Source organism: Hirundo rustica, chromosome 6 (assembly GCF_015227805.2).
Source record: "Hirundo rustica isolate bHirRus1 chromosome 6, bHirRus1.pri.v3, whole genome shotgun sequence".
NCBI lineage: Eukaryota > Metazoa > Chordata > Aves > Passeriformes > Hirundinidae > Hirundo > Hirundo rustica.
In genome coordinates this window covers 51,880,200-51,903,296 of record NC_053455.1, presented here as the reverse complement: position 1 = coordinate 51,903,296, position 23,097 = coordinate 51,880,200, and the positions used below count along the sequence as shown (strand labels likewise).

Here is a 23,097-nt window from a genome sequence, read left to right as displayed (position 1 = left end):
ACTTCACACCACTCATTCATGCAAGTGGGTGTGCTGGTAGCAGAGAAAGAAGCAAGGACAGCCTGAGTGATAAAAGGTTGCAAGACTTCTTAGTGTCAAAAAAATGACGCGTATGAAAAATACTTTTTGCAACAGCAGAGAGAAGATGGTTTCTGTATAGAATGTTGAAGCCTCTTATACAGATATCAGTTAAACCTGCTCAGGTGACAACTTTGAGGGAAGAATCCCTCCCAGACTGTGCATGCAGTGCTGTTCCTACACTTTACAGGCAGAGAGCTCTACTTACGGTCATTATCATGGATAATCTGGAAGTTCTTCACTGAGGCCTGGGTGACTCGACCATGGAAATTCAGAACATAGGACTGGGTGTCATCATTCCAGACCGGTGTTTTGTTGTGCAGCTCAATGACACTCTCTGTATTTTTGTTCTGCCACCTTGCAAGAAGTGTCTCATGTTCCTGCACACACCACAGGTACGCACTTCAGTTTAACACGCTCGCGTGACAGAAAAATATATTAACAGGGAAGAAAATATTCATCAATCCCGGCCCAAAGACTAAAAACTCTTACCCTCAATCATCAAAACAGCTTCAATGAATGAAACTGAGAACTCTGAGGATCTAAATGCAAATGTGCATTTGAGTCCTTTCCACAGTTTGATAAACGTTAGTTGTACTTTTTGTTCTCAAAATACTTTATTTGTTGTGCTTTTGTGAGTCACAGTAGTAGTCACACATCCCATTGTTCTGCAATTGTTTGAATGCCATTTTATTAACTTCTCGACCTTCAGAAATGCAAATAAAAAATCCCAACTCTACCTGAAAAAGAATTAAAGTAATTTTTAGTGCTGGCTGCTGGTATGACTTACATTTCGTGGCCTGATGGAAACTCTTTCATGATCCATGTTCATTCCTGGTATGATCACGCTCATTTTACGAGGTCCTTTAAACCCCAGGACATTTGTTTCCTAAAAATGTTTAGAAAAGATTTGATCATGTTCTTTAAAGTTAATTTCTTCAGCAGAGAGACATGGTGGCAGCCCAGGGAACTTATTTGTTAGTCAGCTGAAAAAACATCTTGAAACTCCCACCTTCAGTGGCACTGCCAAACATTCTATCTTTGTCTTAGAAGTTCCGACAACAGGAAAAATGGAAATAGAGAGGTTTCCAAAACACTCCTAACACTGGCTGCCAGCAACCTTAATATATTTAAAAAAAAAAAAAAAAAAAAAAAATCCCTTTGTTATAAAAGGATATGAATTAACCAGATTGCTTGGCTACTCCTAGATCCCAAGATAAAGTAGTTGCAATTTAAAAATCATAAGATGCAGTCACACATTTTGATGCAAGACAAAATTAAATATATAGGACCAGATTCATTTATTCCAGAGCCAGCACAAAAGCAAACAAAATGCAAGTCAGAGCATCTGATAGCAGTGCTGTGGTTTTCAAGGTCTGCTTAGAGATGACCACAGTAAAAAACCAAACACGTTAGCATGAAGCCAAATTTTCTAGCTATGAAGATTAGCAAAGTAAAATAAATCACATGGGCAGCAAAAATAAATCCACGGAAAATACAAGTTCTTCCATGAAACACGATCTGACACTTTCCTGACCAGATTTTCACAAGAGCACTCCAGCATTGCACTGTCCTCTCAAAACACAACCATCAAAACCTAAACCAGCATAAAGTCTTATTTTCATCTGACACCTTTTTTTTCTCCCGCAGAAGCAACCAGGCCCAAATATTTCAGTAAGTTATCATCAGCTTTTGAACCAGAAAAAGTAAAGAGCAGTATTTTCCAGTAAAACCCAATTTTAGCATTAACCCAGAGAATTAAACACCTTCAAGTCTGTCTCCTCACATTTTGTGATAGCTTTTTTTCAGTCACATGTACTTGTTCCCTATCTGCCAAACTGAAATGAGGGGCTTTGGAGGTCTCAGGAAGGAACCTCAGGAAGAACATTCCCATTGTTCCCAGCAACGTGCCACAAGATGCCAAGAAACAGATACCCCTAGGCTCCAGCTGCTGTGGCTTTACAACTGGGACATTTAAAAGTGATGCATTCAGCTGTCTCTGTTTTTATATTTTTAATTTAAATGTCCCGATTTTATGGAACGCTAAACTTATTAAAACATCTCTCCTTTTGCAAGCAAAAATCCACGCATCTCAACCCACTGGAGACATCTGAAAATACCCACCTAAAATACCCACAGCTTCGCCATCATCAGACCTTTGCCTGTTCCAGCAAACCATCTGGAGATTCTCCACAACTCATTAAAGATTTGCATGCATGCAAGAGAAATTCTGCTGGATTATTTTACTGCAAGCTCCTGAGGCAACCCAGGCATATTCATATATCTTCCTAACTCTGCACATTAATGGGAAGATTCTGCCTCTTTTCTGAATCATTTATGGCCCTTCCTTTGGCAGAGTAAAGCATGATATCAGTTCAGTTGGTTCTGCATCATGGCAAGACGAAAACTGATATGACTGCCAGCAGATTTTATAAGTAGGAGAGACTCAGCACAGCAGAGGACAAGTTCTAAGAAAATATTCATGCTTATGCTTATTTTCCACTAAGCGCTGACAATTTTGGGCTTCTCTGCTATGCCTTACAAGCTTTTCTTCTCCTCAAGCTGCAGTTATGGTATACATAATTAATTTAGATGCTGACTGGTTGAAGATATTGTTGAAGGTAAAATTAAGTAATAGTGCTGAATCACTTCCTTCCCAACAAGCAGGGAAAAAAAGCAGGACTATATTCTTTGGGTTTACTCAGAAGCACTGAAATTGGTACTTCTGGCACATGACGAGAGAATGGTTACTAGCTGCACATTACCACCATCACCAATTATCACATGCTGTGCTGGCAAATGCTACCCTTTCGGTAAGCTCACGGCACCAAACTGAAATTACATAAACATGGAATATGTGAGGAAAATTATTAAAATTACCTCACCTCCTGTCTCACTCCCTGCCTCTCTTTTATTTCCCTCCTCCACTATTTTGTGAGTGGAAATTCAAGACTACAGAGAGTGTTATTAGGGGAACATAAACCAAATTCTGATTTCACACTATTTTAACACCACTGACAGTCTTAGTTTGCACAGGAACACAAATGTTGTTCACTGGCAGAGCCCCATTGAGTCAACCGGGACACCAACGATTTTTATCAGCTCAGGACTTAGCATTGCTGTACTCTCTGCCTTAGCCCATCCTGTCAGCCACACAATGAAGTGGGCTGCAAGAACACAGAGCCTCTCCCCGGGGCTGCCTTTAGAATCTTACACACTTTCAAATAATTCTGTACGCACCTTGCTTTAGTGGCAATAGCTGCTATGATAAAAGCAGTAAGCTGAACATCCCTGCAGCTCCCAGGAGACTCACAATTTTATTACCCTCATTTTCTTGCAGCCACTCCCCTTCCTGGGCTTGTTTCACACAGCTGTGACTTGTCCTTAATATTTTCTGTAGAAACTACCGTTCCAAGGAGGGCCCAAGTCACAGAACCCACAAGACTGGAGGAGCACAGTGCAAGTAGTAGAGGCCTGAGTAGGAACACTGAGTCTTGTTACTGTGCTGAAACCTGAGCCACACCTCAGAGTATCAGCTCAGCTTGAGTTCACTGTCTGGAATCTGACACAAACTGAACTGTGAGGTACTGTGGAATCCAGCACAGAAAATCCTAGTGCCAGTGGCACAGTTGTAACCTCACTGCTCCTGGATAAATTCTGCCAACAGTTCTGCAATCAGCCATTAGGTGCTGCTGCAGGTTTATTAATATGCTGGGCTGCCAAACAAGGGGAGTAAAAAGCAGTCAATAGCACCCAAGAAAACTCTGATCTTGCCTAGCTCTGTTCCTGTTGCTTGAAACACCTCTGAAGGCATGCTCCACAAAGAGAGCCCTCTCCACATTTATCCCACAGTCAGCCCCAGATGCATCACCAGTTTCTGCCCTATATAAATTAGACCTGCTGAGATGATTAAGCAGGTCATGTTCAGTAAGTTGGGTACAGCTTGATCTCCACATGGGTACTTGCTCAGATGAGCTGAGGGATAGTGAGAGGCATAGTGGTGCTTTCAAAGTATTGTTTTTATAGCTTTTGCTGCAGGGGAAATCTCAGGGCAGGAATTAAAACACTGCCTTAGGACAAGGGTGTTTCGGCTATGCTGTTCCTGGCAGTCTCTGCTCTGATTCTGCTGCAGCCAGGAACAATAATCTCACTTCAGCAAGCCTGGCTAGTTTGAAATGAAATACAATTCCAATTTCCTTTTGCCCTCTGGCCACAGCACACCTGCAAGCCTGCTGCCTTTCTCCATTAGTACCAAAATATCAATGGAACAAATAATTTTCTTATACAAATGTAGCAGTTTCAAACTGCTGATTACAGACATATAAAAGCAGCTTATCTCAGCCCCATTTTCCAAACAGTGGCCATGGTTTGGTTCTTTCCAACACTCATACTTCTAATTACCTCTGCTGACCACAAGAGTTTTTTATTTGGTATTGTTCATCATCCAAGTATCATCTGTTGATGACTTAAGCAATGCCTAAATTTCTCAATTGTAACTTTTTTTTAAATTTGCTTTCGTTTTCTTTTTGCACTTCCAGTTTGCACCAGAATAGTTTCCTGGCTTCAGGGAATGCCATCCTATATATACCAGTAAAACTACCTTTATTAAACATGTATGTTCTGATAAGCTTCTACTGAGACTTCAGTCAAAGTGACCTCAAGTCCTGGAATCTCATTTTAAATCCTGCAAGCTGAATTTTTGGACATTCTCAGAATTTCAAATCCAACAGGAAGGGAGAGATATCTGCTCATCTCTCTGTCTCCAACCATAAACCATGTGCCTGAGTAACCGCACATGTGAACACACACACTTTATCCGCACTAAAACTGCATCCCTTAGCAGCAGGAAGGGAATGTGCTGGCAGCTAATACTGCCCTCCTTCAGAACTGCCAGCACTTTGCATGGAAAGGATGGCTCTCAGCTTCCTTGTTCATGGAAATCTTCCAGATTCATTGCCCCCCACAGCCCAAAGCTGACCCTTCTGGGAACGCATTCTGTGCATACACGGGGTATGTGGTGGACCCCAACCTGACAGATTTCCAGGCATCCTTGATTAGAGCCGGACAGGAACTTTTCTGAAAAGTCATTCTTGGATATTTTTATGGGAGGTTGCTGATTTGTGAAACCAGACAACTTTTTGTAGTAGTGTACACACCAGTTTTCACTGGAAGGGCTTCTTGGGCCCAAATACTTCTGGACAGAGACAACACTCTCACCAAAACAGTTATTCACCCAGCAATCGTGAAACAACAGCAACTGTGTTTCAAGTCTTGATTGTCTTCGTTGCTCCTGACAAACGCAAGCCTGGTTTCTCTCATTCAATCAAATTTTGGATTTTACTTGGGTTTTTTTCCTGGTAAAAAGGAGTTTTAGAGTTGTTATCTTAATCCCAGCTGTCAGCTACCACTGGTTTGGATCAGAGAGGCCTCCTCCAAAATGCCGTAACAAACAATCATACTTTAAAGCAGTAATGTGCACAACTCTTCCCTGTTCAGGAAGTTCCCTGAGGTGCTGCCTGCAGACTGTGATCCTACCCTTTCCAGAGGGTTATGTAAAAGCTCCAGCATCTTCTTCTCACCAAAGGTGAGAACTGGGCAATGCTGTCCAGTGCACAACATTTTTCAGCTCTGCTTTGCACTGAGCCTCTCAGTTTCTCTAGTGGAGATCAGCTGCTTGGTTATATCAAAGTCTGAATGCTGATTTACATAATCATAAGTGAAAAGAAAATTCAGTGTGCTGTTTCAGAAACTGAGCTGTCCTCCCTGCACGCTGTGCCTGTGAGCAGTACTTACGTAACAAATAGCAGCTAGCTCCTGACGCAGGGTACTTGCCTCCAGGCTGGATGTTGTTTTCATTGGATTTACTCCATTGTCATAAACTGTAAACTTAGTTCCCATAAGATTTGATCTACCAAAAAATGGAAAATCCAATCACCATTTGTCAGCAATGCTGCCCAAGACATCTATCTTTTACTGCACTGTGGCCCCAGAAGAAAGGCAAATATTGAGTACAGAGAGTTATTTTGAATCCCAGCTACATGGGAATTCCTGGATTAAAGGCCAAAATGACAAAAATGTAAAGGTACAGTACAGAAGTGTATACTAAAGGTCCCTTATCATCATGCTGGAGAATTCTGATAACATCTTGCAAACTAGGAAATTCAAGAAAGCTGTAAGGAAACGCTCGGGTGGGGTTATTTTGTGTGTCTGCTGGATTTCTAAAATACACTTACTCGCTACAAAACCATCTGCTTTCTTACCTGACTACTAAACTCTGTTAGAATATAGAGAGTGACTTTTATAAAGCCATGAGTGAGATCAAATCTTTCCTATTGCAATGGAAAGGAGTGCAAAATACAACGCAGGCACAGATGATCTGAACATCCACCCAGAGGCTCCACAGAGGGATCGACAGCGGACTGGTTGTACAACATGGGGACAGACAGAAAAGGAGCACGTGGTTCTGAAATAGTTCCACTACCTGTAGATAACTAATTTGGATCTTAAGGAACAGGCAAAACCGAAGGGATTTTCAGACAGTGTAACAGTGCATTCCAAAGTATTTATATCAATAGAGGCTAGACACAATGTACTCATACACTTCTGAAAATCCCATTAAGATAAGTTGTGCCGGTACACCCTTGAGAATCTGGCCTTTGAGAACTTAAGAATCCTGCTGACTTTTAATAAAATGTGATCCTGTAAGTACTTGAGACATTTTTGAAAACATGCCTCGGATACTGGTGATCTTTAAGACCATGCTCACATGATGTAGTCAAGCCTCTAACCAAGAAAACACAGTGGATTACAGGCTTCTTAATATCAAATAAACTTTACATTATATAAGGAAAATTCCTAGACTTATCACTGTTTACCTCAGTTTTCCAATAAAACTCTCTCCACCGCGAGACAGGTCAGTTGGGTCTATAGAGATGAGGTAATTAGAGGTTTTACTCTTCTTTCGTTTCCTTCCAGCCAACAGAAACACCTAAGCAATGCAAAAAAAACGTATTCTAGAATGCTAAAGAGGCTAGCACACACCACTTCCTGCTTTGATATAAGGAAACCATAAGTAATTTTTCTGTCTTCAAGCATCACTAGCAAAGTAACAGAAGATCTCGTGGGATTTAGCAAAACCAGGAAAAAATCTGGTAAGTGAAAATTACTTCTCACCCACCCATTCCATTATTTATGGTTTAAATAATTAAATCTGATCTATTTTGTTAAATGTTTCATTCTAACTTGCTCTGGCTCTTCCAGCTGAATTGAAAGTAGATGCTTTTCAGCCCACAGAATGCAGAGAGCCCCAACTGCTGACAGTCACATAAAAGTGCCATGCAGGGATTATTTAAGGCCATAGATTGGACATATGCAGAAAGGCAGTGGAAGAAACTGATACTGTTGTTTGGCTTTGGGAAGACTATAGGGTAGATCTAGTGAAAGCAAAAATGTATTCAAAATATAAAATTACATTTTCTTTGTAAGACTCCTTTAGATATTTTTTTTTTTTTTTTTTTTTTTTTTTTTTTTTTTTTACTATTCAGATGCAACTGGTATGCCATTCAAGTTATGTTATGACCTTTTTACCATGCTCCCTTTCCAAGTGGAGGTAATAAGTAGGGTACATCCCTCGGTCCATTCCCTTCTTGTCTCTTGTGATCCTGCACTTGACAGTGACCCCCTGTGGGGCAGGTCTGACAGCAAACTCCTCCAGGTCATCCACATCTATGAGAGGCTCATTTGTGGGAGGACTAGGGGCTGAGGCCGCTTCCTAAAACAGTAAGCAAAATTCAGAGGTTTTTAAATTCCATTTACAACAAAGTCACAAGCACAAAGGAATGGCATTTGAAAGAAGTTGCACTTTAAAAGAGTCAAACCAAGGGCCATATTGTCTTGCTGGTGCTCTGTGTACAGACCCACCTGGTGGAGCATAGCAGGGTGGCTACAAAGACAGAATGCTGTACAGGGGCTACAGAGCAAACCCTGGCTCTCAACTTCCCATCTCACCGCACCTCTTCTGTCAGAAGGGCCATGCTCAAGGACAGGGGTGGCCTTTGATGAAAGGAAGAAATGGGATAGGGAGCAAGAGTTTCAGCTTCAGAGAGATCTAATAAAGGTGAGGAGTCAGTGCAGGATATAAAAGAGCAGGGCACTATCAACTGGTTTAGCAAGAGCTTGTGATTTCGAATATTTGAATCAGCCGAAGGCTTATTTTATGTTCAGACGGTAGCAGAGAGAACAGGTGGGAAAATGCCCAGAAAAAGTCAATGGAAACAAAAGATCCTTCTGAGCACCTGCAAGAGGTAGAAAGGTAAATATTTACTGTTTCCCTTTCTCTTCATTCAAGTTCAGACAATATTTGCCATTCTTTTCCCCAAGTCATTGTTTTCGTTGCTTGCTCTTGCGAAGCCTGAGAGCTATCACAGTAAATCACCTTGGAGACACTCTAGTGCATATCAAAACCAGAACAAGATAGCCAGGCCTGCCCTGGGTGCACCCTGAAATCATGCAGCTCATAGCAGCTTGCACACCCCTTCTTCAGCACTCCCCTCTTACCTTATTGGATTTCTTGCTTGTGGCAGAACCAGGCCGGGTATTACTGTTTAACTGTGAAGAACTGGAGCTGTCTTCATCCTCCTCATCTTCTTCCTCATCAAAATTCATGCTACTTGAAATGCCTGAGGAGAAAACAGCCCACTTTTATGAGACAGCGATAGATTAAAGCCGCCCATACTTGCTGTAAAACACCACTTAGCGGACTGCTGCACCCTTAGGTAAGTGAGGGGGTCTGTGAGAATGGTTCATTGCGTGAGGCAGTGCATGAATACGTGGGTCAGACAGCAGCTCTCCTGAACATTCAAGTGAAAGAGAAAGGAAACATCGTGGGTTCCATTCCACGGAGAGGATCAAGTTACCCAGTGATACAGGAGCAAATATCTGGTTAGGAACTAAATTCAGATCATCTTCATCCAATCGAGTACTTCAAACACGACACAAAATCATAGAGCTGAAATTGGAGCTGAGAGGACAACCTAGCACAGCCACTTGGAAACCCTCACAATTAAAATATAAGGCCTTTTACAGGACACTTTTAGCTGTGTGGTCTGCTGAAGAGCACACCTGTGCTCTTCTTAGACCGAGAAGAAACATTCACATCAAGGAAATGTTCTCCTGCATCTTTATTTCATGTAAAGAGTAGTATCAGCTCAGGCCAACGGAACTGCCTTACAGCACTTGAAAATTTGACTTTATAGGAATTCAAAACCTCAGACGTTTCAAAGGGAAGCACAACTTTGAACATCAAATAGGTTTTAGCAGCAAAAAGCATCAATGGTGGGACATTTGCCAGGAATAGTTTTTCAAAGAGTATCATGCAGATGAAGCCACCCCATATCCAAGTTCAAGCTCCCTAAATTCCATATATTACAGGCTATATTCTATCCTTTAAAAAAAACCCAAAAAACATCACTTGGTCCAGAATTCCCGTTGTGGGTAAGTCCAGTGTAGGATAAATGGAATGCAGATTTCCAGAGCCAAGCAGCATGGGCATAATTAACTTTTTCCTTCTGTACTCACCAGGAACATGATCCAGGGCGACAAGGCTGGATTGGGAGGTGGAAGAGGACCAGGATGTATTTGCATGGGGATCTGGGAAAGGAAAAAATCCAAGGGTTTGATTCTGCAAACCCTTAATTGGGTGAACAAGCATAACCTGGCAAGAGGACTCCATACAGGGCTAAAGGCTTATGGGATGGGGCCACAATGCTGCTGCTTGGATTCAAAATTTCTGCACTGCACAATCAAATTCACCTTCTACCTGCTTATACCTGCTGTGATCTTCACTTTCAGTACTTTGAATAAAGTGAAAAAGCCCTGGGTCACAGAGATGAAGCTTCAGCAAACATCATTCACACTGAGCAGCTGTGCCACCAACGCTTCTGTGCATGATGTGCGCTGCATGGTGGGGTTTGGGCCTACTTTTGAATTCTAACAAAATAAAAACCCTCAAACCTGATTGACATAAGTGATACACACAGATTCTACACAATATTGAATCAGTAACATTGAAAGAAGTATTCAGAATCATATTTAGATGGCCTAAATTCTCCTTCAGTCCCTGTGCCTATTGCATCCTCATCATCAAAAGATGGAATCAGGCTCTCTAAACAGTTTTTCTGGCATATGCATAAAAATTTTATTGTAGTTTAGTCTTCTGGATTATGAACTTGGTCTGTTACAAGCAGACACTAAACCAAACTGATGTACAGAAATATAGGCAGCAGATACAGACTCAATAATGGTTTTCTTCTGTTCAAAGTTTGGAACAGGTGAAGAAAAAGGCAGCAAAAAAGGCCTTAAAGTACTTTTTTCGTTTAATGCAGCTTCCAAGAACTTCAGTGCATATCCCTTTAGAATATCCAGATGCACACTGGTAGTGAAATACCACCATAGTAGAAGTGAGGGTATAAAAGTAAACCAGGAGCATAAGAAATTCTTGCATTGCTTTCAGCTGCCCCGTGAAAGCTCTCATTATCCACTTCTTCAGCTCCCCCAGTGCTGACATACACCACAGAGCACAACAGCAAAACCTTTCAATAGGACCTGGTTATGCAAGGAAGGCTTGAGTTCACAGGTTAACAGATATTTTCAAAGCCTGTAGAATTCATTCATTATTAATCACACGCTCATCAATCACAAGCATTATTTCTGAATAAGGACAATAGTGTTCTAGGCTCTATGCATGGGTAATAGAGACAGTCCATCTTCTCAGCTTGCAGCTGCACAATAAGGCCATAATTCATATGCACAGGCAGAACTGGTTTATTTCCACACCTGTGCTCACTATTTCGCCACCAATACTACTATAGTGGTGAAAATCCTGTGCCAGCCTTAGAAAAGCCTGCGCTCACAACCCATAGGGAAAAATGCTTCAGGGAGCAACTGTTCTGGAATCCAGAAATAAAACTGATCCCTTCCCTAAATTTCAAAATTTCAGTCCGCAAAGAACTAAGCTCCAATTGCTCATTCCACGCCCTTTACAGAGACATGTTGGAAACTGGTAAGTGTGAGGACTACATGTTAGTTATTCAGTGTTAAAACTTATGGAAGTCTGACTCTGTCCTAGTGACTCATTTGCCAGGGAGGAACTCTACAGATTAACACTTTGGAAATCAAAAGGACAAATATTTCCTACAGGAGGAAAATTATTCTAGGATGGCAAGTTCCAATAGGCGGGGAAATCAAATAACGCATTTGGCATTTTCTTGCAAGCGGCATATTCTTTCCACACTTGGTAGCCTGTAACTTCTTGTCTTGTTACAGAACTTGACTCACTGGGAAAGGAGAGACACGTGCTAAAAGAAGTTTCTCTCCACCAGGTTAGTGCCAAAGAGCAGAACAGGCACAAACTAGGGCTATGCAAATCCAATGGGATTCAGCTTTTTCCACGAGATCAGTTAGCATTTCACAGAATCGTAAGAATAAGCTGAGTTGGAAGGGACCCTTCAGGATCATGGAGTCCAAATCCTGTCCCTGAACAGAACACCCCAGGAGTCACACCATGTGTCCAAAAGCTTCTTCAACTCTGTTGGGCTTGGTGCTGTGATCACTCTCCTGGGGAGCTGTACCAGTGCCCAGCCACCCTCTGGGTGAGAAACCTTTTTCTGATATCTAACCCAAACCTCCTCTGACTCAGCTTCAGGCCATTCCCTCGGGTCCTGTCACTGGTCACCACAGAGAAGAGATTGGTATCTGCACCTCCTCTTCCCCTCATCAGGATGTTGAAGTCCACAATGAGGTCCTTCCTCAGTGTCCTCTTCTCCAAGTTGAACAGACCACGTGTCCTCATACAGCTTCCTCTTCAGATTCTTCACCATCCTGGTGGCCTCCTTTGGACCTTCTCTAACAGTTTAATGTCTTTTCTACACTGTGGCACCCAAAACTGCACACAATATCCAAGGTGAGGCTGCCCCAGTGCAGAGCAGAGCAGGACAATCCCCTCCCTTGCTCAGTTGGCAATGCTGTCCCTGATGCCCGCAGGACACAGCTGTCCCTCCTGGCTGCCAGGGCACTGCTGGCTCATGTTCAGCTTGACATGGACAAAGGCCCCCAGGTCCCTTTCTGCAGTGTACTTATCTTTGTGTACTTCTCCTGCTCCTATTCCATGCAAGAGAGGGCCTGATGGGAGACAGCAACTCTTAAACACTTTTCAGGTGACATGCCAGTAAGGACATGCCACAAGCAGTGAAGTGGCAATGGGGATCCACATGAAGAGCTTTATCTCTGAAAAAAGTTCCACATGAATGGTGGGATACTTAAAACTCTCTCAAAACAAGCATCCTCTGCTGGTATCAAGCAAAAAAACTACACACACATAGTAAAAATAATTTAGGGAGATGCTGCTGGCATTGTCATAATACCTGTCTTTGTGTCTCAGCCAGCAAAGCTTTGCTGCTAATAAAAACAAATAAACCTCGGTATTCCCATTTAAATAAAAGTCTCTCCCTTTCCTCAGCTTGAAACACACTAGTGGTTCACTCTTAGCAGTGTCTGTTCTGAACAGGAGTATACCCAGACCCGATAAAAAAGGTCGTATCGTATATTTGAGAATATACAGAAGCAACGCAAACCAGAAAATTTCCACTCTCTGCTTCTATTAAAAATAAACACAAATCTGGGGAGAATAAAAATGTATGATAACCTGGCGAAAAACCCATCAAAACCAGAAGTGTCCCCCAGAGTAAAAATCTGAGTGCTGTGACCTAATTTGCAAAGTCTGTGGGTACTTTTTTAGTCAATCAGCTTTAGTTTAGTAGTGTGCCTGATGATTAAATATCCTGAGCCATGGTCTAAGGCAACACAATCACCACACAGATCAGAACTTGTTAGTCATGCCCAACACCCCTGCAACTCAAATGCCCAGGAAATAGCACACTTGGAGAAAATCTGTCCATTTCAGTTGGAGCTGCTCACATCTGCAGGGTAACGTCCCAGAAAAAATGAATCTTAGTGAGAACTGCTCTGCGGACAAGAGGCAGCATTTAGGTATGAATAGTCCATTCTACACGAGTCAAGTTTGCACTTACATTTTGCTCTTTATACACAAAGAGTTTATTCTTAAAGCATCAGAGCACTCTTGGCCTGAGCCATCTTTGCTTCAAAAGCTGTACACTGAAGAAGAACAACTCCAAAGCAAATGTCTTCAGAAAACGCTTTGTGAGGGTTTGGGGATTTTTTTTTTTCCCCTTCCTATGGTTAGTGTCTAAGGGGAGATAACAGCGCAGGAAGGAAGAGACAGATGCATGAGTGTGTACATACACAGTCTATCTCCCAAAGCATGCATGCCTCTAGAAAAAGAGAAATAAATTCCAGAACATTTGGGGACTCTGCGTGGGAAATGCTGCAGAATGTGGTGTACTTTTCACCTCTGCAACCCTGAACAGACACTACGAAAACATGAAAAATACGTAACTGACTGCACCACTAAAATTAATATTCTAGTTTGAATGTTGCTGTTTCATGCTGTTTTTTCACCACCAAGCAAGTGATTACCAGAGTTGTACATTATAAAAATGTGAACAGATGGATGTGAACATTGGCATCTGCCTGGTACCTTAATCATGGCACTGCACTGCAGATGGGGAAGTCACATCCCCGAGAGCCTGCAGAGCTCTTCTTCCTTGGGACAAGAGAGAACTTCATTGTTTTATATTTTTTTCAGTTTGGGGGTTTGGATTTTTTTAGGTCTCAGAATATAGCCTAACAGGCTCTGAGGAGAAGACACACAGAACTAACAAACTCTGCTTAGGCTAGGGCTGAGAGTGAGAATAGGAAATTGAGTCAATGTCCATCAAGCAAGCAGTGAGAAGACAAAGGAAGCTTTAGCTACTTACCTTTTTTCTGCATTGCTGTTCTAAGTTCTTGCTTGCTTTGCTGTTGGCCAGTAGCCACTTTCTCACCATCATCTTCATCATGGCTAGACTGTCCAACAGTGAGAATCTGCACTTGACTTCCAATCTTCTGAACATCATCTTGAAAAGCAGCTGGGCCATCAATCCCTGTCAGACAGCAGCAAAAGCCTTAGTTGTTGTGTCAAGAAGTTACTGAAAAGAGAATTGCTCACTCACAAAAACAGCAGCTTTTCTAGAAATCAGATTGGATGTTCACATTCAATAATAGTTCTAGACTTAAACAAGACTAAGTTAGCCTCCAAGGCAAACATTTTACTTTCCACATACTGCACTAAAAAATCTCAGGATTTCACTGGTGCCCTCCTGACCCCAAAGTACACCTGCCCCATTCACCACAAACACTAAAAACTAAGCAGAAACACTGGAGAAAACTGACAAAGAAAACAGATAAAATTTTCATAAGGGCACGCATGTGATCCAGAAACAGATGAACCTGAACCTCAGGTAAAGCCATATCCCCATATAAACACCACTTCTGTCATGAAATACTTGAAAGTTTCAAAAACCTGGAAAACTCACAAGTAGATCTGGCAGAGTATCCAACAGAGGGGTAGAGCATGTTAACAAACCTAAACAGACTTTTTGACTTAGGAAAATTGCCATACAGTTAATACATCAGAATGACACTACAAGGAAGATATTACCTATTCCCTGGAACCTCCATCCTCTTGAGATGCTTAAATCCCAACCAAGCACAGTCCTGAGCAACCTGCTGTGAGCAGGCAGGAGGGACAAGATGGTGTCCACAGGCACCTCCCACACCTCAGCCATGCTGTGATCCTGTGGCTTCTGACCACAGCCACAAAGGAACTATTTACCTCCTTATGGCTGTAAATAACCTCCGAAGAGAGAAAAAGAAAATAAAGCGGGGGGTGGGGGGGATGCTCTTACCACAAGCCAACTTCATTTTGTTTCTTCAGGACTGTAAGGTAAAACAGACTGCAAATGTACTTCAGCTCTTAGTTAAGACACAGAGCTGGAATGTGTTACCAAATCAGCTCTATAAAAATGCACTTCTGCGTCTATAAAATGGAAATATTTTCATGTATAGATATAATAAATAGCATGAGACATATACTGCTGCTGTTGTGAAATTTTTATTAATGAGCAAGCAACATTGTGGAGAGTTAGCACTACAAAGAGCTAATGCAGTAAAGGAATATAGTGCTTCTCCCACCAAACAGAGCTGAATAAACCCCGTGAAAAGGAGCTGCAGGGATTGGGATTTTTTTTTTTTTTCCTGGACTGCGATCTGTAGCAGAAGTCTCCAAGAATACCATTTCATGCTGCTTTGCCGGCAGCTGTCAACTTGCATTAAAAGACAGCTGGATTATACATTTAGCATGCTTAACTGTACTTTGCAATATCTGCTGTCACTGCCACTGCAATATGAAGCATAAGTGGAAAAAAGAGTGGTCCATACCTCCAGGAACAGCACTGGCTGTGCAACCACCCAACGAGATGCAGTCTGACACCGCAGAGGTTTTAAACTCACAGAGTTCGAGACCACAAGGAGTTACTGATTCATCTGCATTACACAGACCTTGACAATTTCTGCACCAAGCCTGCAAATTCTGATTTACTTGCAGCAAAGCTAACAACTACAACTAACAGCAAATAAATAATCTGTCCATCCAACCTTGAAGGACTAGATAAAGTCCATGAAAATATCTTCGTGGCCTTGCTAGGATGGCAATTTCATGTCAGCTCTGCATGATACAGAATGAACAGTATCATCTCCTATGCTGCAGGTGTAACATGGCAGTGAAAAGAAGTGCATTTTTATTAAAATTTATCCTAGGACAAGCACCACTGCAAAGATGTTCTAGAACAGACAGGTAGCTGATCAGATCCTCTGTGGTATTTTTAACAGCTTTACAATATTAACCATTATCATTAAAGTGGCTACCTAAAGATAGGTTCTTACCTTAATACTCTGAATTTCTGAAGTGTTAAGAATCCATGAGTTTAACAAGCTGCCTCATGCGTATCATATCTAGCCCCTTATTAAGCACTGGATGATACAAGCCGAATTTTGAGAACGCTTTTGAGAAGGAACAAAACACCTTAATTATTCCTCTTCAAAGCAGACACTGATCTGCAGCAAAAGAAATATCTTCAACAGCACTGGAGATTGCACTGAGGCTGCTTTTTTGGATGCCTGCAGAACATCTGCACTCACATCCCATGCTGTCAGGAACATTGTGTATTATTAGGAAGCAGGATAAAGGCTACACAGCCAGGTCAGAGTTTTAGAGAAGAAAAATCAATTTCAGGATTTTGAAGGGTGCATCACTGGTAGAGTGTGTTATTAAGCATTAGGAATGGTTCCACTGGTGAGCACATTTAAGGGAATGAAATATGTAGCAAGACAGAGGATTTAAAAAAAGAGAGGGAGAAAAAAGAACCTCTGCTGCATTAGAACACTGTAGATGGTTCATGGCAAATGCAGCATTAACTACATTAGCTACTTAATACTTGTGTGTGTGCATAATCTTTGTAGCTACACATGCACACGTAAAATGGGACTAAATGCAGGCATACATACACCTTTTTCTATATCATGAGGTAGAAGTGCATCATTGTAAGTTACAGCTCAAAAGGCAGCTTTGCCACCACCTACCAAATGCCTCAAAACATCTGAAAACACTTCCAAGGTTGTGTGACCATGATATTCAAGGTGGATCTCTCCCCCTCTTTGCCTCACTGACTCCTTTTCATCCACTTCCTAGAAGATTGGTTCTCCCTGTAATAAAACAAGCCCCCATCTATAATTTCTGTGCTTAAGGATATGGTCAAAAGAGGCAAAGAGAGACGAGTGGGTTTTGCCAACAAAGTTTTTATTGCTATGGTCAGCATTTTTTACAGTGCTTCCCAAAAATCAGGTAGGGAAAAAGTCTGACAGAGACTGCCTTGAATAGCTGCTAAGAAGAAAGGGGAATTTTTGAGAGACAAATGTGAAGGAAGGCAAAGAGGAATGAAGAAGGTTGAAACAACTCTCAGAATACCAGCCCCTTCAGAAAAGGCCTTTTGGTACACTTTGACATGATCATGTCTCAGATGAAAAACAGAAGTAACAGAAATGAAAACAAAGCAATACTGGGGAAAAAAGAAAAGCATCAGTAAATGAGCATCGTTAGCATTTATATCCTGCAAACTACTACTCATCAATGCCTGTATTCTCTTAGCACCTAAAATCTTCTAGACAATATTTATAAATAGGCAACACCTGTGTGTTAAAAGCTGGTATTCTAAACTGCTGAATGGCAAACAAGATTACGTACCAGGAAAGGAACATAGCATAGAAAACAAGTAATTCTGTCCCTGCTTTACCAGTGAGGAGCTGTGGGGCAGGGAAGTTCTTGTTTTTATTTTACAGAGCATTTAAGGCACAAGTTTGATGTATGAGGCTGAGCATACTGCTTACAGCCTAAGAATATGATTAAGCCCTTTGCAGATCAGACCTGGAGAGGTGACCAAGGTCAGGCAGGAGGTCTCTGGAAGAGAACACAGATTCCCTGAGCTCAGCTACTGGTCGACAAAGGAGTCCTAGCCACATGGATAACACCCAAGTCTGTGGGTACAAATGCAGTTCAAGACCCCTGCAGAGCAGCTCTCCCTCCAACTGAGGGACAGCAGCATGACCCTTCAAAGGATGGCCTGCTCTGAGGTCAAGGACAGGGAATCCCAGGGAGATCTGACACCAGAACAAATACTTTCCATCCTTTACAGAACTTGACTTATAGCAAACCCTGCTGTCAATATTTTCTAAGCTATTTCCCATTATAATCCTGTTCTCATAGGGGCTGTGCATCCACTGATAGGGCTTCAAGCAACTGCAAAATCACTACGAGATTCGTTTAGAGGGAAAGGGAACAAATAGAATTTTTTTCTTGAAAGGACATCTAGAGGTGATTTAGTCCAAACCTCATTGGACTATTGCTAGCACCAGTTCAGGACACTAAAAGCAAGTGCTTGAGCACTAAGCTCTATATTCACTTTGATGAAATCTAAAACAGTAAACAGGAACTGCACATTCATAAATCTTTATCCTTAGGAGGTCAAAATTACTTCTTCACAATCAAGTTCCTGTGTTGCCAAAGCACAGCCTGAAAGGTTTGTCAGATCTGGAAATAACAGGACTTTTCTTGGTGGAAATTCACTTATTGTTCCTCCTACCCTTTTTATTTAGTGCCCAGGGAAGCCAAGATAAATCTGCTTTACATGAATTTCCCTCTCCCCAGCAGAAAATGCTATAGTGAGAAATGATGCTTCTTACCCAACAAGAAAGCTGCTGCTTTCTGAGCCAGCCACTGTTAATATAGCTGCTTGTTACATACAAAAATGGGACAGGATGCACAAATCAAAACACTCAGACAGGCGTGAAGGAGAGAGAAGAAACACAGAAGAAGCCAACCAAATCCCAACATGGAATAGCCACCCTGGCAGGAAAAGCTCTGTGTGTCAGAGCAGCTCTTCAGCTTCCTGGCTCCCAGAAAGTCAGCAGGAAATACCCAACTTACATTTAAGGTACAGCATAAGGGGAAAGCTTCGGTGAAAGTATTGTTTATTTTGATATTTTAAACATATGCAGCACATGCAGGTTCCTGATTTCACTGACGAAAAAGAAATCTTCCTTTACATTGTCCGTGGCAGTTCAGAGCAGAATTCTCCTGGCATGTACTTACATGATCTAAGTGCAAGAGTTTTAGGAAGAAAACCAAACCCAACCAACCACCAATAACTTTTCACAGAATGATGCCTGAATTTTCATATCAGATTTCACTTTCTATTAACTCCTGGCTTTTCATGCTTTTCTGGGGTTTTTTAAACATTCCATTTTATCTTCCTGATTTGCCCCATTCACTGCACACAGCCAAAAGTGCACTTTATCCTGTGTATTTATTAATGTCTTCGTAAATCTATCCCCTATCTTAGGGGGAAAACGCCACCAAACAAAGTAATGACTCCACTATGTATGTAATACTTTCATGAATCTCCTTTTTTAAAAAATAGTCAAGATACTTGATAGCTAAAGATGCTCTGGTTTTATAATATTACATAAGGGTGCATATTTTTCATAGGTTCCTGCTGCAAATATTTTCACTAATTTGCATAATTTTTCTGTTGAACCACCTAGTGATGCTGTACACTGGGTTCACTGCTATCCTGAATCTCTCCAATTTCCCACAAATTTCCAGAATTTTATCCACCATTTGAAAGACAACCATTTTACATATGCATTTATTACATCTGGGGTTTTTGGGTTTGGGGTTTTTTTCTCAATACTGAATATTATGCCAAGCAATAAACTGTGAGACTGAAGCTTTCAGAAATACCAGTTTAATGAGCTAAGCTACTACAAAATGTCATCAATTTACTGCAGTTCCAGGCTCTATCCCACAAAAATTATGGTTCTTTTTAAAAATAGGCACAGTGCACTCTGCAGACTGCCATTAAGAAATACCAGTAATAATCATAGATTTAGAAAAAATTGCTGAATACCATGTTACCCATCACAGAATTACAAAGTGCACTGACACGAGCAGTTAGCTACATTCCTTTTCCTATGCCAGTGTAACCTCATTAAACCTGATATTTCTCTCACGTTTGTCTTCAGCACATTTTCTGATCACAACTTCATCACTCTTCAAGCCACCTAAAAAGGCACAACACATCTAAAACCAGAGTGCAGTCATTACACTACAGCGTCAACAGCTACTCATGTATAATTCAACAATTTTTTCTCTGAATTAGCTTCTTATTCAAAGGATCTGCTCTAAGTGTTCTTTTTTATCTTTAAACACAAAGAGCTGGGCTATGCTTAGAAAGGGAAGGATCACTATAGCTAAATACTAACAAAAAACCTTTAAAATGCTTTTTTAGCATGTTAAGTGCACTCACCCCTCAGCATTAATCCTGCTCATTTGCAGGACACAAAGGTTACACTCAGGGTGGAGACAAACCTGAAACAATTGCAAAGCTAAGAGCAGAAGCTAAAATTTCCCAAGATCTGATCTAATTACCAATTAACTTCCTCCAACAAAATCTCTTGTGCTAAAACATGACAATAAACCACTTCCCCTTCATCCATTTTCATAGATAAATTTGAAGTTTTTTCATCGCTAAATCTGAAGTAAATCTATTCAACACTGTTATTAAAAAAAATCTTTCCTTAAGACTCACAATTATTTTTACAAGTAACTGAAAATTAATACAAATTCCACTACAAGGTTCTGTTAACCACTTGCAATTTCTTCATTCCTAAGTTCAAAATTAGCTATCTCTGTAGTGGATTTTTCAGCAAAATCTCTCTGGAATTTTAAAGACACATTTAGTTTTACTTTTACATTCAATTAAAAAAAAATATTTTGCAGCTTTGATAAGGATGGAAGACTGAAAATCCAGTCATAATCCTCCCAAGTTTACAACACTGTCAAAATTAAACCACATGTTATTCCAAGGGTGAAATTATACATGAATTAACAGCGAAATCTCAGTGTCCAGAAAAGTAGACAAGCTGGATGAGCTACTATGTGTATGACCTGAAAATACTTTGACTGACTTTTATTTGCTTCTAATCATCAATATGAACTTCAGGAGAGGAGATACTCAGCATTTTCTTTGCTGTAATTGAGGAACAACACCTCCACTCTCTGAAAACTTGGAACTGATGGGCAAATACTGAAGGCCAGGGAAGAGCTCCCATAGCAGAGCATGATGAGCAGTAAGAATTGCAGCAGAGGCTGAGGTTTCTAAAGCTAAAAATATTAGTTTCTAACACATGGAGCAGTGTCAGCATGACAAAGTTCTCAGTCTGCATAAAGTGACTTTACTTTTACTGACACAACTTGCTCTTATTAATATAGGCAAACTTTTGTCTGCTTTGGAGATTTTTCAGAAGATAAGTAAAATTATAACTGGCATGGGAGGAAAAATACTAGGTATTACCTGCTGTGGGATAATAAAAAAAACCTGTGCAGCACAATATCTTCAGTTCTGAATACAGTACAGACACAGGCATGTGAAAAGAGGTATTACATGAGATGAAACAGAGCTTCAAGGCTATGCTGTAACCACGATTTAAGTATTAGCTCACATGATGCTCCCTTACAGGTTTTCATTTAAACTAGCAAAAGAATTTCTACTCTTCAGCAAGATGTACTTCAAAATAAAATCTGGCATTTGTATTACTGTGCTGGAATGTCATTATTTTTTACATTAAACTGGGAAACATTCGCTTTCTGTTCGTTTATTTTGCCAATAATTTTTACGCTCAGTGAATTTTACCTTTGACACACACCATCTTCTCTCAAATATATGAATAGCCTTTAGCTCAGGCTCTAAAGCCTGCATAACCAACAGCATCCCTTGCAGCCAGAAGAACTACAGACAGAAAAATGCTGTACATTCAGATCTCAAGAATTAAGCTGCAATACACTAAGGATTTTACTGAGGAAGGCTCAAGTCCTGCAAAATCCCCACAGATAAGCCCCAATACTATAACCTCAATAATTAACCTTATTAATCACTGCTATCTCTAAAGAGACTTGTCAAGGCTGTACACGACTTTCTCACTGAAGCAACAGCAGAGAAACTGTTGGACATGCACAAGACAGGAATAGGGTACAGCCCAGGCAGGACAGTGTTAATGGCCTTATTCAAGAACTTCAAATTATTGGAAAGCTACTTAATTTCATTAGTCATTCAGCACCAAATAAAAAGTAACTGTAGGTGGTACAACAGCTGCTCTTTTTCTGTGAGTACACACATATATATATATATAAATAAAATTTAATATGAGTAAAGTAGCTCATTACTTCCACCTAACTCAAATTTTAAGTCTAAGAGTTGCAATGTCAATTCTACCTACCCTTTTGTCATTACCAGTAGTGTATTTTTTTTTCATCTACCTAATCATACACAAAGTCATTGCAGAAAAATCTTCATACAAACACCTCCCATTTGTCAGCCAGGTGGGACAAAGTAACACAAGTAACAACTTGAAAAACCCCTTTCAGAATGCTATCTCAGTTTTGTTGAATTGATTTTCAAAATCTCCCCTTAACCTCTAATTTGTGTAGTTTAAACCTCACTCAGACTCTGGACAGAAGCAGCTGCAATTTAAGGCTGCTTCTCCAAAAAGATTAGTTTCAGATAATCTAAAAAAGCACACTCTCATAAGATGGTTCTCTCTTTTTTTTTTTTTTTTTTTTACCCACTGCAGGAAAACACCATCATGTTTCCTTCAGAACTTTCTTCCTCCTCTGCAATTTGAACAAACACACTCCTCTGGAAAAGACTCCACGTACAAATTTTTTGACTCCAAGGCTGTACATGCCCAGACACGACCAAGTCACATGCATTTACCAACCTCAGAAAAAAATTCAGGAAATTACTTTTAGACAATTTTCAGATTTTCAAACAAATTATATTAAAAACAAGTGAGAGAATTGACAGCAAAATAATGGATTTAGCATCTAACATGCAGCTGCATGCAGCTAACCTTTGTGTTTCCCTTTTTTCTCCTTTCTGGTGCTGCTGCTCTGACAGCTCGCAGCTGCTGCCTTGGTTTTTTTAGTTGGTTTCGGAGCTTGGGCATCCACTACCACCTTTACATCTTCCTGTTCAGCCTCCTGCACTGCTTCAGAGATTCAGGGTACCCCACCAAAAACGAAAATAAACAGAAAGAGAAGAAAGAAACAAAGAGAGAGATGAGAGAATGAATTGAGAACTTTGCAAAGGCATAAAAGAGAAAGCAAACACAGCAGAGTTTGGCATCTCAGACAATTCATGCAGTGAGGAGAGCCAAGTAAACCAGAATTTGCAAAGTTACAGTAAAAATCTGTAAGTGTTAGGTTAGCTGAGATCTATTTCCAGACATTTTTTCCTCTTCATAATAATATATCAACTCATAACTTTCAGTCCAAAAATGACATCAGAATATTATTGTGTTACTGAGCTATTGTAGAAAGCATTTTTCCTCACAGTAAAGCTCTGCTAGAAGGATCAACAATGGCAGCATGAAGGCTGAAAAATTTTATTTTGA

General features: G+C 40.7%; 1 protein-coding gene across 9 annotated transcripts in view; it reads right to left on the bottom strand.

The window, feature by feature from the left end:
• TUB (TUB bipartite transcription factor) overlaps positions 1-23,097 on the bottom strand; it is a 146,190-nt gene that overhangs the window by 12,097 nt on the left and 110,996 nt on the right. For 4 of the 9 annotated variants that reach the window (XM_040066023.2, XM_040066021.2, XM_058420946.1 and 1 more), the window contains exons 4-12: positions 22,555-22,692; positions 13,971-14,135; positions 9,655-9,726; positions 8,635-8,756; positions 7,658-7,849; positions 6,954-7,066; positions 5,872-5,986; positions 869-967; positions 287-458 (exon numbers count right to left, since the gene is read on the bottom strand). In XM_040066023.2, the coding sequence (XP_039921957.1) occupies positions 287-458; positions 869-967; positions 5,872-5,986; positions 6,954-7,066; positions 7,658-7,849; positions 8,635-8,756; positions 9,655-9,726; positions 13,971-14,135; positions 22,555-22,692 (1,188 nt within the window). The remainder of the gene's footprint in view (positions 1-286; positions 459-868; positions 968-5,871; positions 5,987-6,953; positions 7,067-7,657; positions 7,850-8,634; positions 8,757-9,654; positions 9,727-13,970; positions 14,136-22,554; positions 22,693-23,097) is intronic. The other 5 variants (XM_040066022.2, XM_040066024.2, XM_040066025.2 and 2 more) reach the window with 5 other exon arrangements.